Raw genomic sequence first — 17370 nt, forward strand, 5'->3', positions numbered from 1 at the left:
CTTCCCGGAGGGGCAGCTCGCCCAGTCCAGTTACACCCCCGGGGGTGTTCTGAAACGACAACCACCACCCAGCCTTCTCTATTGGGTCTGCGGCCAGGATCGAGGGTCCAACAGGGGCCACTGACAACGCGGGACCAAACCCGCCAGAGAGCAGTGACAACGCCCCACACGCCCCGCAAGACGAACGCAGGGTCCGCAGCCTAGGGGGCGGGGCCGAGCCAGCAGCGGAGCGGATCCCGGAGACCTTAGCTCACTGCGGACGGAGGCCCGGGCTCGTCCTTCACGGCCTGGAATCCGCTCGGACCTATCGCAACTTCCCTGTATGGCTATTGGTCCAGGGAATGTTACGTAACCCCAACCGGACCGGAAGTTCCTGACCGGAGCTGGCGGGTGGAAAAAAGAAAGGGGATGTCGTCCAACACCGCGCTCTCCCGCCCGGTCCGCCGGCCCACGCTCCACCCCTCCCCCGCCCCTCCGCGCCCGGCCCTCGTCCAAATGTGCCCCTCCCCACACCTTCGCACCCGCCCCGGCAACTGCAGCACAGAGGAAAGCCGGGCCCCCTGGACTTGACTCCTCTTCCCAGTTTTGCAGGTACATATTTCGCTTTTATTTCGTGTTTAACGGCTACGGAGACTTGTCACAGTGCTTTTATTTAATGCAAATACAAGCGATCAGCTCTTAAATGAAGCTGTGTCCTTAAATAAAACAGAAAAAGGTGGATAAAATTAATTTGGATTTTCTTGGAAGTGATTTTTAATATTAGTAAGTTGATTATTTGAAACTTGATTTATTTGAACTCGTGGATGCAAAAACATTAAGTTCAGCTTTCCAAATACACCTTTACGAGCAGCACAAACAAGTCAGGAATGACATTTGCCAACAGACCAGACACATCAGTAGTAACCCATCATCTCACAGACAGGGAAGGGGACTGAAGAGACGAAATTACTTGCAGAGCACTTTCTCCAGAGAGGCTGATCTGAAACCTTGGTCCTGAACCCAGCCATCCTCCTGCAAAACGCATGCCCCACAGATCCATCAACGTGCGAGCCCACTGAATGTAGAATATGTAGCATTTTGATTCTCAATTCTGATTAGTCTCAGTACTTGCTGGTTTATGAGGCAGTTTTCCATTTGGAACTGTTAGCATTAAATGCTCAGTAATCCCAGCTCACCATAGCAAAAGGGATCTAAATGAGTCAGTCTCTACAGGCTAGTGAGACAGCATTGTCATACCACCCTACTGTGTTAGGTTCCGTTTGCACTGATGGTGAATGAATTAAAGAAATGGCAGCCTTTTCAAAGGGTGGACAGAGCTTTGTAGTTTTACATGTAATTGAGACTTAAGGAAACCACAAGTACCCAGTCTTTTTTTGGTAGTCAGTTTTGTTTTCTCTGGGTTAGGATTCTGTGCAACCATGGCAGCCAGTATAGCACAGGCATTGTGACTGGGAACTGACTTTCCTAGGTGGTATTACCAGGAGTCCCTGGGGCCAATCAGCTAGCAGGTATGCCTAACACAGCGGAAGTAATGGTAGGGACCGGTAAAGACAGCCCTTGGAAAGAGGTTTTCAATTTTTCATTCACAAAGTAAATCAAGCTTCCTAATTGCTACAACAGGGCCAGAAAGCTCAGCTCCTACTAGCCTGCAAGCCCTTTCTCTCTGCTTCCTTGTGTGACCTTTGCTTCTGTTACAGGAACAGCTTGACTGTTTTCTCTAGTTCATTCGTGTTCAAAGAACTCATGGCAGGCAGTGGTAACCATGGCAATGAAGGCCATAAATTCCTGGAAGTCACATTCGCCATCTCCGTCGTTGTCCAGTGTTTCCATGACTTTGTCCACAACCTCCTGCTCTTTGATTTCCTAAGAGAGATCAGTCACCCAGCTTGTTTTTAAATGAAATTTAAGGCCATCAAAACATGATTAAAAGTTGGCTGGTTGTAAAAATCCATATCAGAAACAGCCTAAGGTATAAAATACAAAATACCAGAAAGACTTCTGCTATGACCCGGGCGGGGACTGTTGGCCAGCGATCTGTGCTTTCTCTACCTTACTTCAGCTCCAGTGGAACCGGGCTGCTTGTAAAGACTGAATGGAATGACCGAGATCTGAACACCTGCAGGTTGTTATCACTACACTTTAAACAAAACACCCGGAAAACAAGAATAGCATCTCAGTCAGCCGGAGTGTATTATAGGCAAATGTCTTGAAAGAAAAAATGAACTTTCGGCCCCCCTAAATTTCTCAGTTCCTATGTGTGGAAGTTCCTAAAATGAGGGCTTCCAAAGACAGTTCTGTTTTGAAAGTGGTTTGTTTGCTGAAGTAACTGTTGGGATCACACCCTAAATTTGTCACCCTGTGTGTTCTTTTTGCCAATTGAGTTGCTTTCTAGGTGTCACAGAACTTTTCCTGACACTTCTGCCCGGTGAATGGTTACAAAGTCTCTGAGAACAAACACGGTTCAGGGCTCTGGCCGCGGTGGAGAGAATGTGGCCGTGAGCCGCATTACACGGAAGAAGAGCATCGATGCGGGCTGTTTAGAGTAACCAGGCTCCAGAGCAGCACTGCTGGGCCTGACGAAGTCAGGTGTAATGCTCAGTGGCTGCCTGCGATCTAGAACACGTGAAAGACTGAGATTCCGGTGGGCGTTGGGCGGGACCTAATCCATCGGCCAAAGGGTACCGGAAGGCAGCGGTGTGTTATTGCAATTACATTATAGGTTTGCCTCCAAGCCGAAATTACCCTGATAAAGCCAGGCCAGCAAACGTTCATGACGCCTTGGTACACTACCCTTGAATTACTTATCTTTTGTAAGTTGTGATTACCGCATGGTAAGCTTTTTCTATATTTTACAATAATAATAGCAGTTACTGGTTAACTGTATGAGCTTTCACTATATATTAAACACTTGAAAAACACTGTGTCATTTCATCTTTACAACAAACCTTTTTACAGAAGAAACTGGGACTCTGATTGTTAGGTTAGAAGGCAGAATTAGTGGGACTCGGTAACTAGCACGTGAGTGATGCAGCTGCCACCGGGACTTGAATGCCTGAGAAACCAGTCCTGGAGTCAGACGGGATGCCCCCCCCCCCCCCCCCCCCGCCCCCACCTCAAGCTGGCAGATCACTTCTTTTGCTCTGGTAGTGCCATTCACAGCACCGGAGTGTTTGAGTGGGAGTGGGACAGGAGAGCCCAGCAAACCTGCAGACAGTGGGTGCTGCCCTGCTGCTGGAGCCTGGGGCTCACCCCGCACTGAGAGGCTCAGCTGGCTGAGCCCTGGATGAGGTCTCTGGACTTCCTTTCACCACAGGCCAGAGCGGGGCCCACTTGGGGAAGGAGGGCTCACCAGGAGCCCTCAGGCAACTTCCTAAGTTAGGGTGGAGCCGGGTCCTCCCCAGGGTCCCTTATTCATGAAGCACCTGACAAGCACCGCCCCCCCCTCCCCCCCAGGCCTCCAATGGGGGCAGGGCCCTCATGCCCTTAGTCAGGACGGCTGGGTCCCTTCATTGATGTGCCAGCCTGGGTGCCTCAGGAGCAGAGGCCACGTCCTTGGGCCTGTGTCTCCCAGTATCGAACCTAAGAGTGGTCAGGAAATGTCTGCTGGGTGAACAGCATCTTCATCACCGTGGGGGATGCGAAACAGCTAGCTAAGCTGAAGTAATCCTTTTGTCCAAAACAAAAGCTCATCTTTAATATCTTTCTTATATGCACCGGGGTCCATGAGAAGTAGTGAGTCTGTTTTCCATCCATTCTGCCATCGTTGCTGTGAAGCCTTAGATTTTTCAGAGAAAAGCCAGCATTATTTGAAATGTGTACTTTTGCCTTTGAGAGAGCAATTTTTCCTTGATGCTCCTCCTATACACAAAACAAACGAAAATGAAGACAACGGGGCCCAGCTAAGCTAGCCTCATGATGAGGGTTTGGTGGTGCACACAAGTTCTCAAGCTACCTACGGGTCCTGAAACAGACCTGCAGTCACCTTCATGGCCGCACGGAAGAGAAAGTGCACAGGTGGTTTTATAAGTGGAGAGGAGAATGCATAAACAGCCAATTTTAAACAGCAAGACTCACCTCCAAAAAATGGGAAAGCTCGTTGTTGATGAGCTCCTTGAGTTCGGATTTCTTCAGCTTGTGCTTGTCACCCTCCCTTCCGGAATACTGGTGGAAAACATCAATGAGGGCCACCACGGCCTTCTCCAGCTCAGACATCCTAGGGGTCCACAGAGGAGAGATACCTTCTCATGCTTTTTGCCTTGTGTTACCAGAACAGTTAACGTGTTACCTGCGCAGACCTCGACCCAGAGGAGGGGGCTGGCCCAGCCTTGGTGCATCTCCCTTGTCGGGCTCAGAGCAGGGCATTCTGGGAACTCGCTGGGCTGTCATCGTTCTCCCATCCACCTTTTAGAGTGGATACTCTTCCCCCGTCCCTTCTCTGTTCCTGTCTGCCACCTCGACAAGTTCCCAGGCCCTCTGGCTTTTCTGGTTGGGTTTGGCTAGTGGGAAACTTCAGCAAAAATATGGAGGCAGAGCAGTGGGGGAGTGCTGGGATTGATCCCTGCCTCCCCCTTGGGCCACCCTCTGCCCTGGCAGGGCTCCCAGTCAGTGACAGAACAGTTGAGCAGAGCGGCAGCTGCAGGCTGTTAGATTTAATCAGAAAGAGGTAAAGGAGCCAAATGAGGGTACAAACATCAGTAGTATTTTTGTACTCTCTTAATAAGCAGTTGGAAGACAGGAGGAGAGCCCCATTCATACACGTTACTAAGAATAAACTTAGTATGAGAAGTGCAGGTCCTTCCAAAAGATTTTAAGGATCATAAATCAGGAATTTGCTTTCCTTTGAATTAATACATAAATTTGACTCATTTTAAATACAAATCTTTACTGGAAAAATAAATATGGTAGAATTGCCACAATTTTTTTTTTTTTTAAAAGAAGATCAATGAAAAGTACATCAACGGACCAGAGGCAAAAATGTGTTTTCAGGGTATACAGTTCAGCTGCTTCCGCTATGGGAACAGACACGCGCAGCAGGCGCCGCGCCAGGTACTGACTTAGTGTGGAGGTGCTGCCTCAAGCCAATGGGGGAAGTGTCGCTTATTTGCCCCCAAGTGTTCCCATGCGGTTGTCGGAGTCAGAAACGCCCGCTTCCCTCCAGGTGCACTCACGCCAGGCCTGTGCACTGAAGAGACGCCGGCGCCGTCCTGGGGGTTAGGGCATATTTTACAAAGGGCGGTTTGTACTTGTTTCACAAAACTGAGACACTCAGGAGAAATTTACCAACATTTGACCTTGAGTTCTTATTAAAGAATCTTAGCACCATAACAGTTAAAAATAAATACAAGAATGACATCAAATTACTGAAAAATCATTCCCCTGTTGAATGTCACATCTTAAAAATAACTTGGAGTAAAATATTTAAAATTTTATTTACTTCTGACTTGCTAAGGGAAGGAGAATTGAGGACTTTTGCCTTGGCCTGATCTTTGCTGAAGTCGTGCTATTAGTGATCAGTACACTTTGTTTTGCTCTGAAGTCCCTGATAATTGGATATATCACATGTAGACAGAAAAAGTCAGATGGATTTCAGTCTTTAACATTTCCTACCTTCTTAACCTCTGCCTGTAAGTTTCCATTATTGATGTTGTTTTTAAAGAAACAGGCCCTGGCCGGGTAGCTCAGCTGGTTGGAACATCATTGCAATATGCCAAGGGTTCAGGTTAATGCCAGGTCAGGGCATAAACAAGAATCAACCAATAAATGCATAAATAAGTGGAACGACAAATCAATGTCTCTTTTTCTTCCTCTCTCCCTTTCTCTCTCTAAAATCAATTTTAAAAAAAGAAACAAAACAAACCCCCATAACTTTTACATTATCCTGATGCTTCTCAAAGTCCGTGATGATTTGGGCGAGAGGAAGGTGACTTGTTTATTTTTTGTGTGAAAAAATATGACTACTGAGATTTTTAAGAGAGACATAAAACATTCTTTACATGTTTTAAAACTCCATAAAACATGATTTTCCTCATAGCCATACTACAAGTTAATTAAAGCAATTTTCCTGTTAAATTCTCCCCTTTGACTAAGAAACAATCGATGGCTCAAGGCTTATCTTCGAAGAGAAACGGAGATCAAATATCCACGGTTCCTGTTCACTTCCTTCTGTGAATGTTACTCCTGCACCAACTAGCCTCTTATTCCTGGGTTAATCTCCGTGTCAAAAACGAGAGATTTGGGGCTTTAGCTTCTTAGAAGGACACATCACACATGATGTGACGGTCCCCTGAGAAATTTCAAGGCTGTTGACGGTTAAACCCACCATAAATGCTGATTTCTTTGACCCGATTTATAATTCACTTGTAAAGCCCTCTCAGTTGTCGTGGGGTTTCTGAGTGGTGTCCAGAGGTCCCTGACATTCCCCTTTGAGAGAAGCTGGAACAGTGAGAGGCTGTCTCACGCCCAGGGCCAGGACAGGAGCAAGGAAGAGAGAAAACGTTTATCTGTAAGAGACCTAAATGAGCATCAGGTTGCTGCCATCCTCAGTCCTGAAGAAGCAAAGCCCTCCTCTGCAAAGAGGGAAGAGTCAATATTTGTGGTACTTCTGGGGAAATGTCAGCAATCACCTCTGAGCCCCAGGCGGCGGTTTCTCTGATTTGTGGTAATAAAAACATGGGCAAAGTGACCCTCTAGCCACCACGGGTGGAGGCAGTCGCATCCCCGACGCAGTAGTAAAATCCACTGCAGCACTTTAGAAATGCTGCAGTGGTCCTAAGGGGGCTTTTAAACCACCACCCAGCACTCCAACCCACCCTCTGAGTCCCCTGCCCCCTCCCAAAAAGAGCAGGGTTTCCCCCCTCACGTTGTGCTCTCGGTCGCTCTTCGTGGTCACCTCCTGGCTGCAGCGTCCTGAGTGGCAAGAGAGGTGGGCAGAGGCAGCCTTTATCCCTTCCTCTGGGCGTGGGCCCCTGTGCAGTCCCACTGCAGGCCCAGGCGGCCAATGGGGGCCGAGGGCAGAGTGGGGGTCGGGGGGGGGGCAGCCAGGCCGGCACACAGGGCTGCATTGACCAAGTGCCACCCGGGGCCTGCACTTGGGCCAAGGAAGAAAATGGCCTGTGGGGCAGGAAGTGAGGAGTCAGCTTTTTGTGCTATTTTTAATTTATACATGAATATTAATGTTCTTCTAAAAGCAAGGTTGGGGGTGGGAAGAGTAGAGAGCTGGATTAATTGATTCAAACAAAGCAAATGTTCAGCCAAGAACGCGAAGCGTCCAAGTGCAGGCTGGCCCACGCTGTTTTCCAGTGGAGAGCTCCCTCCTGTCTCCAGCTCCCCCAGTGGGGCCCCCAGCAGCAGGCAGGATGCCCGTGGACATCTGCGCCCTGAACTAAGCAGGGCTGCCTCGAGAAGCCACTGCGTCCGGCTCCTGCAAGGACTGAACTGTCTGTTAAAAAACTGCTTGATTCATTTTGGGGGAAATCCTTGTTTAATGTGGTTGAGGGCACAAGCCGAGCATTCCCCAAGGAAGAATGCTTGCGGACTTTCAGACCGGGCAGTGCCCTTAGACCTGTGCTGTCTAAGCACTCCCGTCTGCAGAGCCACAGGTTCTGGGCCTCACGGAGACTGAGGCTGCCCAGCCTCCCTGCCGTCCGTCTTCAGTGGCACCTTACCTGAGATGTTTCCAAGCAGAAACCCAAAAGGTAAGCATTCCTTCAGACAGTCATTCAACAAACATCGGCTCCAAAGTCATCAGAAGGTGCTGGAACCAGAATTGGGGCTCTTCCGACTCAGGTTCGCAGTGGTCATGGAAGGACCCGCCCGACGCACAAAGATGTCTGTGGACGCAGTGGTTTTGTTGTCATCTGTTTTACCAGCGTCGTCTTGTCTGTTCAACACCCAGAGTGTGCTCTGCAAACAGCACGGGGCTGTGAGCCTTGGGTCCTGAGTTGTGCCGGCCTGGACCCCCGGCCTGGTTCTTACAGCCATTAACTGTGGAAGGGAAAACATGAGCCTGGTTTGCAGGTGGGTCTGCAGGGCGTGCCAGTGCCAGCCCTAAATGGGCAGATGCAGCACTGCGGCCCCACTGAAGATGACCCTGCCAACGATGGTGAAGGGAAGTCCTCTCAGGGGCTGAACTTCGGGCAGCACACTGGGTTGCCCGCTATGTCTGGAGCAGGAGGTGGCCAGTATATGGATGTGTATTAATTCAGGAGAGGCTCCTAATATTTGGTCCACAACTTGAAGGAACAGGGTTGGAAACTTGGCTCTGGGAGAGGCATGTGGATGGATCTGTGAATGCACACAGTGTGAATACACCGTGTTCCCAGCGAAGCCCCATCAGCAGGCACGTGCTGCAGAAGAGGCTCTGGATTATCAGGTGGAAAGTGATGGACCCTCTGGGTGTCAGACCTAGCCAGTACCCTAGACATGTCCTAGTCCTCTGTTCAGCCGGCTCTGACTGCCACCAGTCCAGGGCTTGCTCAGTGTGCCCATGAGTGAAGTGACCAAGTGGCAGGGTTGGATGCACGCACGTGCTCGGCATCGTGGCCTTCCCTCACCAAAGCTGACCCAGCTGCTGCTGCTGCTGCTGCTGGGTGCCTGAGCTGCCAGCAGCCAAGACCAGTGTCGAGTCCTGCAGTGACCAGCCAGATGCCTAGTGGCAGGTTGGTTTCATTGGACTCTTCCATCATAGAAGGGACAGAGATCTGTCCTCACTGGAATAGACATATACTCTGGGTATGGATTTGACTTCCCTGTCTGTCCTACTTCTGCTGGCACCGGCATCCATGACATCACAAAAGCCCCATCCACTGGAATGGCCTTCTGGACAGCATGGCATGTGATCAGGAAACAGTCCAAGCAAAGGAAGTGCAGCGATGGATTCACGCCCGTGAAATTAAGTGGTTTTATCACACATCCCACAACTCAGAAGTGGCAGACCCACTCGAAAGGTGGAATAGCTTCCTAAAGAGTCAGTTACACTGCCCGGCGGGAGGCAGCACCCTGAAAGGGCAGGGTCCGACATCACAGGATACAATACATGCTTTGAACCAGGGGCCATGGTGGGGTGGGCTGTTCGCCCCTGTCACCTGTACACCTGCAGAAATCCCGTTTCTTGTCAGGGCTACTTTGAGATGGTTTGGAGATCTTGGTCTCCAGAGGGCAGTGCTTCCACCAGGTGTAACAGCAATGGTCCCACTGAATTGAAAGCTGAGACTGCCACCTGGCCACCTTGGGCTCCTTATGCCTCTGAACCAACAGGCAAAAAAAGGGTTAATCTGCTGGCTTGAGTGACTGATCCCGGTTACCAAGGGGGATGTTGGGTCTCTGCAACACAGTGGAGGCCGGGAGGGCTATAGAGCCCAGTGGCGTCTGGGAAATCGGGCATCTCTAACTACTTTCTTGACCAGTGGTAAAGGTATATGAAAAACAGCAGCAACCCCAAAATAGAAGTACAGTAAGACTATTGAAAACTTGGGGCCTTCAGAAATGTGGCTTTGGGTGACTCTACCCACTAAGGGATCCAGAGTAGGTTCTTGCTGAGGGCAAAGGAGGTTCGGGATGGACAGCTGAGGAAGGCGGCCACGGTGTTGCTGACCTGCAGCCTCGCTCCCCGTCGCCTAAACGAGGGCTGTAGCGGCTCTGCACAGGCTCTGCTTGTTACATGCATGTGTTCATTCACTGACCATTTTCTCCTCCCTGGTTTTTATTTTATGAACAAATTGTTGGAGGTTGGCATTTCAGCTTAATCTTCAGGTAACTGAATTTTCAGTGGAATCGTAACTGAATTTCAGGAGTAGGTATAGTGATGGGTACGTGACTGTTGGGGCTGTGCCTCTTCTCATTTGGGGATGAACTTCTTCACTTGTCACAAAGACGGCTGTGTCTTTTTAGGGAGAGATATAGGATCATTTAGTTGTTGTAAGGCAGTCCAAATGCGTGTAGAATGTTGCTCATGGATGCTGAGTAGCCAGCCGAAGGGTGGACGGTGCCCCCTGGAGATTCATTGCCTCTCGGGTCTGATTCTCTGCTTCAGCACCCGCGTGGCGTTCACGGACTGGACTCTCTAATCGCAGCTCCCAACAGTGACCGTGATGTGAAATTTTGTAGTGAGGGCGTTAAAAGGGGCAAGGAGCTTCCTGCCATGGTTTGCTTTGTCTCGCTCCTTCTTCACGGTCCTTCACAGCATCTGGTGGTGCTCTGCCCCAGCCCCATGTCCAGAGAGGGCAGCACTACGTGACCTCGCATCCTGGCCTGGGCCCAGTGGCCATTTCCCCCTGGTTCTCCTGACACAGTACACTCCAGAACTTGCATTCACACCAGCTCCCCACGCCAGCAGCAGCCTGCCTGTGCCCCGGAGGGTGTTTCTCGTGACCGTCCTGGTGTGGTCACTGCAAAGCCCAGGCCCCCATTCACAGTGGCACCCCAGCCCCTCTGTGCCCCATCCCCAGCCTGGGCTCACCTGTGCTCTCCGGGGTTGTGCCAAGGACTGGGAGGGGCTGCACTTTTGCCCTTGTTACAAGCTAACCAGTTGGCTTGTTCTCATTTCACCGACACTGGCAGAAGGCACAGCATTCCCCGGCCAGAGTTTACTCATAGAAGAACCAGGGGCCAGGGCTGTATGTTTGAGCTGGTTCCCCTAGTCTCCGGCTGCAAGGCAGATGGGCCTGGATGAGGGAGTGCACGTGGCTGGCCTGTGTCCCAGGAGGGGACGCTGAGCCGGGGGCACCGCTGCTTCCATACCTTCGTCCTCCTTCCTCAGGACCGCTCCCTGCCATGGCCTTGAGCACTGGCCTGCAGAAAGTGCGGCAGGCGCCTAGCCTTCTCGGTGTGCCGGTAATGTGCAGGAGCCAGGGCCATGGTGGTGGCCTGTCCCAGCAGGCCTTCCTACTGTACCCACCCACGGACCAGCTCTGGCGGGGCAGACAGCGGGCTTCTCCAACGAGGTATGAAGCCCAGGCTTGGGGAGGGGGCCCCTTCTAAGTCTGTTTCTTCCTTGGTTATTCTCTCTCAGCCATAGTCTGCCCTCTAGGTCTCTCCGTGTAGTTACTGTCCTGTCCTGGCGCAGTTCCGTAATTCTTTATGTTAAACTTGCCCTGTTCAAGTTACTAGGTGGTTTCTGTCTCTTGATTGGATCCAGACTGACACAATAGGTAACAACAACAATAAAATAAAAGGGTTTATTAATTTTTTTATTATTCTTTTGTTAGTCTAGAATGATTTCAAAATAAAAAGTTTAGTCCTGGCTGGGTGGCTCAGCTGGCTCAGGCTGGAGCATCGTCCTGCACTCCAAAAGGCTGCGGTTTCAGCTTCCGGTCGGGGCCCACACCGGGATAGTGGGTTCGATCCCTGGTCGGGGTGCGAACGGGAAGCAGCCTGTTAGTGCTTCTCTCTCACAGCAGTGCTTCTGTCTGTCTCTCCCTTCCTCTCTCTCTCAAACCAGTAATAAAATAAATATCCTTGGGTGAGGATTAAAAAAATAATAATAAATAATATAATAAATTTAAAAACTTAAAAAATACTATATGAAAAATGTAAGCTTAGCAGCAGAAACAAAATGGAGGAAATCAAGAGTACTGATGCTGAAACCAACAGTTGTTTTTTGAATATATATAATCTCCAAACTGATGTATTATGATTTTTTAATTTTTGATTTATTTTTATCATTATTTTTTTACCCAACAGACTACTTTCGACACCAAATGTGTGGGTTTTTTCTTCGCATAAGCCGATTTTCCTACACCAGCAGGGTGCTCCACAATTCAATACAATCCTGATGCCGGCTACCTGGAGCTCCTGCGGCCCCCACAGGTGAGGGGCTCAGTCCCACAAGATCGCCCCCACTTCAGGCATCCGTTGCAAGTCCCAGGCCACATGTACTTCTGAGTGACAATTGAGGCTTCCCATGCCCCTCCCCCTCAGGTTCAGTAATTTGCTAGAATGGCTCACAGAACTCAGGGACACACTTAATTTACTGTTACTGGTTTATTATAAAGACTATAACTCAGGAACAGCCAAATGGAAGAGATGTGTAGGGTGAGATATGGGGGAAGGGGCAGAGCGTCCCTGCTCTCCCGCACATCACTCTCTCAGCACCTCCACCATGTGTTCCCCAACCTGGAAGTTCTCTGAACCCCAACCTTTTGGGGCTTTATTACATAGGCACAACTGATTCAACCACTGGCCATTGGTGAGTAACTCACCTGAGTGGGGGTAGGGCTGAAAGGTCCAATTCCCTAATGGGAAGGTTGGTTTCCCTGTGACCAGACCCATCCTGAAGGTCTCTAGGGGCCTACAGAGTCACCTCATTAGTATAGTCTCAGGTGTGGTTGAAGGGGGCTCATTGAGAGTAGCAGAAGGTGCTCCTCCACCGCACCACCCAGGGAATCACAGGGCTTCAGAAGCTCTGTGCCAGGAGCCAGGACCAGACGAAGTATCTACTTCTTATTATGTCACAATATCACATGATGTAATAAGCCATTGGAAATATAAATAGCCCACCTAGAAAAGGCATATGTACTGTTGCCCAAATAATAAGAAACCGTAGGGAGACAGAAAACCAACAGAGGCCGGTTGTGTGTGAGCCTTGAAGAAAGGTGTCCGCTGTGAGTGACCCTGGACCGACTCCTCTGGCCTTGCCGTCTCTGCAGCCAAGAGCCATCTGCTTGGCTACTGTTCATGGCACTATTGAGAAATGCCCAGCATTTCCTTCTGCAAAAGGGGATAACTGGGAGGAGGTGATGGAGGCTCAGACCCTCCCACTTCTAGGCCACAGTGACTTGTGTGACCTAATGGTAAAGGCCTGCTGAGGGGCTGGCTCCAGGGAGGGGTTCGGCCATTGGTCATGGTAGGGAAGGAGTCCACTTCCCAGGCAGGAGTGCCTTCTCCCTCCAGGCACTGGGCACAAAGCTTCTGCCAAGTTCTTCTCCCATCACTTAGAGGCTCCTTCTCTCTTCCGCCCATCCTGCGTCTACTCAGCAAACCTTCAGCACCAATTAATTCAGTTAGCAGACCAAGGCCTCTTCGCTGGGTCTGTTCATACAGCAGGAACAGTCATTCTGGCTTGAGTTTTCCAGGAGGAAAAGGCCTTGGGTAGCAACATTGTTCTCCACATAAAAGACAGTGCCATCCGCCACCAAGCTGCTCACGAGGTTGGTTACAGTGACCCATGCCCATCGGGAGAAAAGGACGCCTGTGTTCCAAAGGGACGTGGGAGAAGGAACAAAGACTTATGTTGTAGTAATTGCAAGGGTGGAGGCGATGAGAATTAATTGCCTTTCCTGATCTAAAGAAGGCTGCTGCCAGCCACAGGTGGCCAGGGGCCAGGGCTCAAGGGTGGAGCCATGGGCCTGGGTTCAAATCCTGCCTCTGTGGAGAGACCTCTAGCAAATGACTTCACCTTTCTCAGCCTCAGTGACAGCAGAAAAGTAGTGCCCCTCAGAGGACTCTTGGAGGAGTAAATGAAGTTTTGCACACACAGAACCGTGCACGAAGGGTGTAATATGCTCAGTTAATGGTCATTATTGTCATAAAAGGTACTGTTCTCGTCTATCAAAATAATCTGGACCTGTTGAGTGAACTCCTGGTACTCCTGGTAGAAGACAGGCAAAGCCAAGCCAAGGACAGGACAGAGATTTCTCTCTGGGCAAGCATGTGAGGGTCCAAAGGTGCAGCATGAGCTCACTGGCTACTTAAGAACACTCTGAGTCCAGGAGGCCCCCATTTGGCAGGTTGTGGTAGCGTATCTGTATTTTGTGAGTGTCATGTTTTATTATTTTTATATCACATCAAATTCCATGAATCCATTTGGTTTCTAAGCAGTTGTTCCAAAAGCACTGCTCCCTTTCAGAAAGGCAGCCCAGCATGAGCAGAGCTGCTGGGGTTTGCTTTGGATCCATGGTAACGTTAGGGCCAGATGAAACAACAGGGCTTTTGTTTTTGTTTTTGAACTTTTTCTTCTCCTTTTTTTTAATTTTGAGAAGGAACTGGAGCTGGGAGCACAGCGAGCGCACTTTGCTCGGCCTTGCTTTGAGTGTGTGAGGTTTCTTGCCCAGGGAACTGCGTCTCCATGAAATGTGAGAGGAAGTGCTGAACCTGTGCCAGGGAAGGGCATCAAAAGGAAAGTCACGTTTTCTCTTCTGGTGGAACTGTCGCAAGCATTTATTTGGGTATTTTTTTTATAACTTTTAAGTACTCTTGGAAATTTGCCATGAAATCATGTCAGGTTTAAAGTTTAAAAGAGTCACTATATTAGCCTCTTTGGTTTTTCACTCAATGGGAACATTTTTTAATTTACTCTGTGGTCATCATGCATTTTTTAACTTTGTCCCCTGGTGGGCCCAGAATAGTATTCAACCACATTAAGCTAAAGGAACAACAACAAAAGCCTAATCAATTGATTGTTAAAATTATTTAACTAATGAGGATTCATACACCTTGATTTAAAAAATGTTTCTGTGAGACAGAACCACCTCCAACAAGAATTATCCAGGAGGTGGGAATGAATAAATTATTTTGAGATTTAAATAATGAACCAAAGAAAATAGAGACTATGAAAGATAAGGACATATAAATCGGAGCCAAACTCCTAGTAGTATATAATTTTATGTCTTCCTTTGTGATAGTTATTCCTTTTATTGCCTTTCTTGCCTTATTGTGCTGCCCAGGATTCTTATTGTTGTGTATCGGTTTGTTACGATTTCAAATTTACTTGTTATGGCTTAAGTGACGTTGTTTTGATCTAAGGGCAAATTTGTTTCCATGGGGGGTGTAGTGTCAGGACAATGTCATCAAAATTATTGTACTTATCTGATATGAACACGTGGTGTAGCAACTGTGATGTAATGACCATTTCAACTCAAATACCAAGAGTCTTTGAGGACTTACCGAGAGTGTTTAGTCTGGGCAAGGCTACTTTTGCTGATCTAAATAGCTCTCTAAAGACCTTGGGCCACCTGCTCTCTGCCAGCAGCGATGAGAACTGTGCAGCGGCCCATGAGGAGACCACCTTGCCCATTAACACCGGCACCTTGGTTCCACTAGCATCGTGCTATAGTGACAAGGGACTTTCAACGAGCGCTGGCAGCTGGACATCAGCTGTTGGTTGGCTGGCTAAGCTGACTCTTCTGAGAACCAACTCAACTCATAGAAAGGTCCACCTCAACTAAATTTGGATTTAAATTTCTTTCATCTCCCCTTTGCCTGGAACAATAGTATAATTACTCTGTCATTGGTTTGGAGTATACTTGTATTTCTGTATTGGCTTATTAATAGATATTATCCTGTATGATATTGGCTTGGGAGATGTTATTTCCAGTGAACTTAGGTTAAATAAATTACTGGCAAAGACACTCTCAGTCTCTGAGCATAATTTTGCTGCGAACAAACACAAAAAATGTTGAATAGAAGTGGTGAAAGTGGATACTATGCCTTGTTTCTAATATAAACTTTCAATGTAACATCAAGTATGATTTTAGTGATGTGGTTTTTTGATTGGTGCCTTTTAACAGATAGGTGTTCTTGTCAAATCCTCTATTGAAAATGATTATCTATTTTCTCCTTTATTCTGTTAATATGGTGAATTACATTAATTTTCTCAGTATATATTGTTGGGATTAATTTACTAATGTGTTGTTAAGGGTTTTTGCATCTGATTTTATGAGGGATATTAGTCTGTAATTTTTTCTTGTATGTCAGGTATTTGTGTTAGAATTATAATTGCCTCATAAAACAAATTGGGAAGTATCCATCCCCTATTTTCTTAAAATTCTATTTAATATTGGTGCTATTTATTGCTTATACATTTGATGGACTTCACCACTGAAACCATTTGGGGCTAGACTTTGTTAAAAAAATAACAAATTTACTAAGTGACACAAACATGTACTATATAAACCACACTTGGTCATGATATGTAGTCACTTTATATTGCTGTGGGATTGTTCCTGCCGACATTTTATAGCAGTGTCACCCTGGCTGTGTAGACCCGATTAGGGAGCATTTCACTTTTCTCTAGTTCCTGGAAGGATTTGTGTAACGTTGGTATTGTTTTCTCCTTAGGTGTTTGGGAGCATTTACTAGTGATGCCATCTGGGCCTTGAGTATTCTTCCAAAGAAGGTTTTAAATTATGAAATCCATCCCTTTCACTATACAGATTTTCTAAATATTTTTTGTTTTGCCAATTTGTGTTTTTTAAAGAATTTTGTGGAATTTAACTTGTCAAATATTTTTGACAAAGTTTTGTAATATGTTTATCCTTTAAAAATTTATAGAATTCTACAGTGAATTAATTTTTTCACTCCTCATATTGGTACGTTTTCCTGTTCCTTTTTTAAATTTTGATAAAATATAAGTGTCATAAAATTTGCCCCCTTAACCGTTTATAAATGTACAGTTCAGTGTATTGTTGCACCCACTGACGCAAGGAACAGATGTTTGGAGACTTTCAGGACGTTTTCAGAGATGTTACTTCAATGGCCAATTCTTTTAACCTGCCCAGGGGCGGACTCTCGATGTGTCCGGGAGACACGGTGCTCTGAAGAGCTGCAGATGAGAGCCGCGCGGAACGCTCACAGGCTAGCTCTTTTATACCGTGAGAAGCAAGCAAGCAAGTTACAAAAGCGGGAGTTGCTGTTATCTCTGCATAGCTCTGAGCTCTGGAGGAGTTTTGCTCTGGGTTCAGGAGGAACTATCTGTCCGTCTCCTGTTGATAAGCTTATTTCGGATGACGATTTGTTTCTCTTCCTTATCCATTCTAGTGACCTTCAAGAGGTTTTCTGCTTAGCAATGCTTATAATTGTCTTGCCCTTTTCCTAGCTCTCAACATGTATTAGATACATTCATATTGTCCCACCATTGCCAACACCCATCTCCGTAAAACTGAAGCCCTGCACGCTGAATCCTCCCGCTCCCCCCACCCCCAGCCCCGCGGCCCGAGACCACCACAAGGTCACGGTCACTAACGTCATCTACTCTTAACTCCAAACTTCCTTTTGTTGATATAAAAATATAATCACTCTGCTCCCATTTGTCAAATGGAAAGAATGATAAATGATTCACACTTCATAGCGAAGAAGGTGAGGTTAACTGAATTACTACAAGAAAAGCAGGAGAACGGGAGTTCTGGCTCCAGAAATCTTTGCCATTTTTGTCGTCCATTAATGGATCTGCATCCTCAGGCCACGAAGGTCCGCAGGCACCGCTTCCCCTGTGTCCGGGTCGGGCTGGCAGCCCCGGAGTTTCGGCTCCTCCAAGACATGACGAGACCAGGAGGCACAGCAAGGGCGCAGCGTCCGGTTTCGAGCCACCGCGGGAGGCAGGACAGGTGAAATACGCCTGCGGGGACTGAACAGCGCAAGGTAAGGCCTTTGCGCGAA

The 17370-nt window shown here is 48.0% G+C and overlaps 1 protein-coding gene across 1 annotated transcript; it reads right to left on the bottom strand.

The window, feature by feature from the left end:
* Window positions 1-631: 631 nt before the first annotated feature.
* S100B (S100 calcium binding protein B) lies at window positions 632-6950 on the bottom strand. The gene is made up of 3 exons (XM_024562579.4): window positions 6860-6950; window positions 4075-4213; window positions 632-1863 (listed from the first exon to the last, which is right to left on the bottom strand). Exons 2-3 carry the CDS (start codon window positions 4210-4212, stop codon window positions 1723-1725), a joined length of 279 nt encoding a protein of 92 aa, XP_024418347.1. The 5' UTR covers window position 4213; window positions 6860-6950; the 3' UTR covers window positions 632-1722.
* Window positions 6951-17370: the final 10420 nt, after the last annotated feature.

The sequence above is a fragment of the Desmodus rotundus genome, chromosome 2, assembly GCF_022682495.2.
Source record: "Desmodus rotundus isolate HL8 chromosome 2, HLdesRot8A.1, whole genome shotgun sequence".
Taxonomy (NCBI): domain Eukaryota; kingdom Metazoa; phylum Chordata; class Mammalia; order Chiroptera; family Phyllostomidae; genus Desmodus; species Desmodus rotundus.

Bases quoted from the DNA above. Each gene is read 5' to 3' on its own strand.
- S100B (XM_024562579.4), bottom strand. From the start codon at position 4,212: ATGTCTGAGCTGGAGAAGGCCGTGGTGGCCCTCATTGATGTTTTCCAC. The intron at 1,864-4,074 runs GTGAGTCTTGCT...GATCTCTCTTAG, and splicing joins AGCTTTCCCATTTTTTGGAG to GAAATCAAAGAGCAGGAGGT.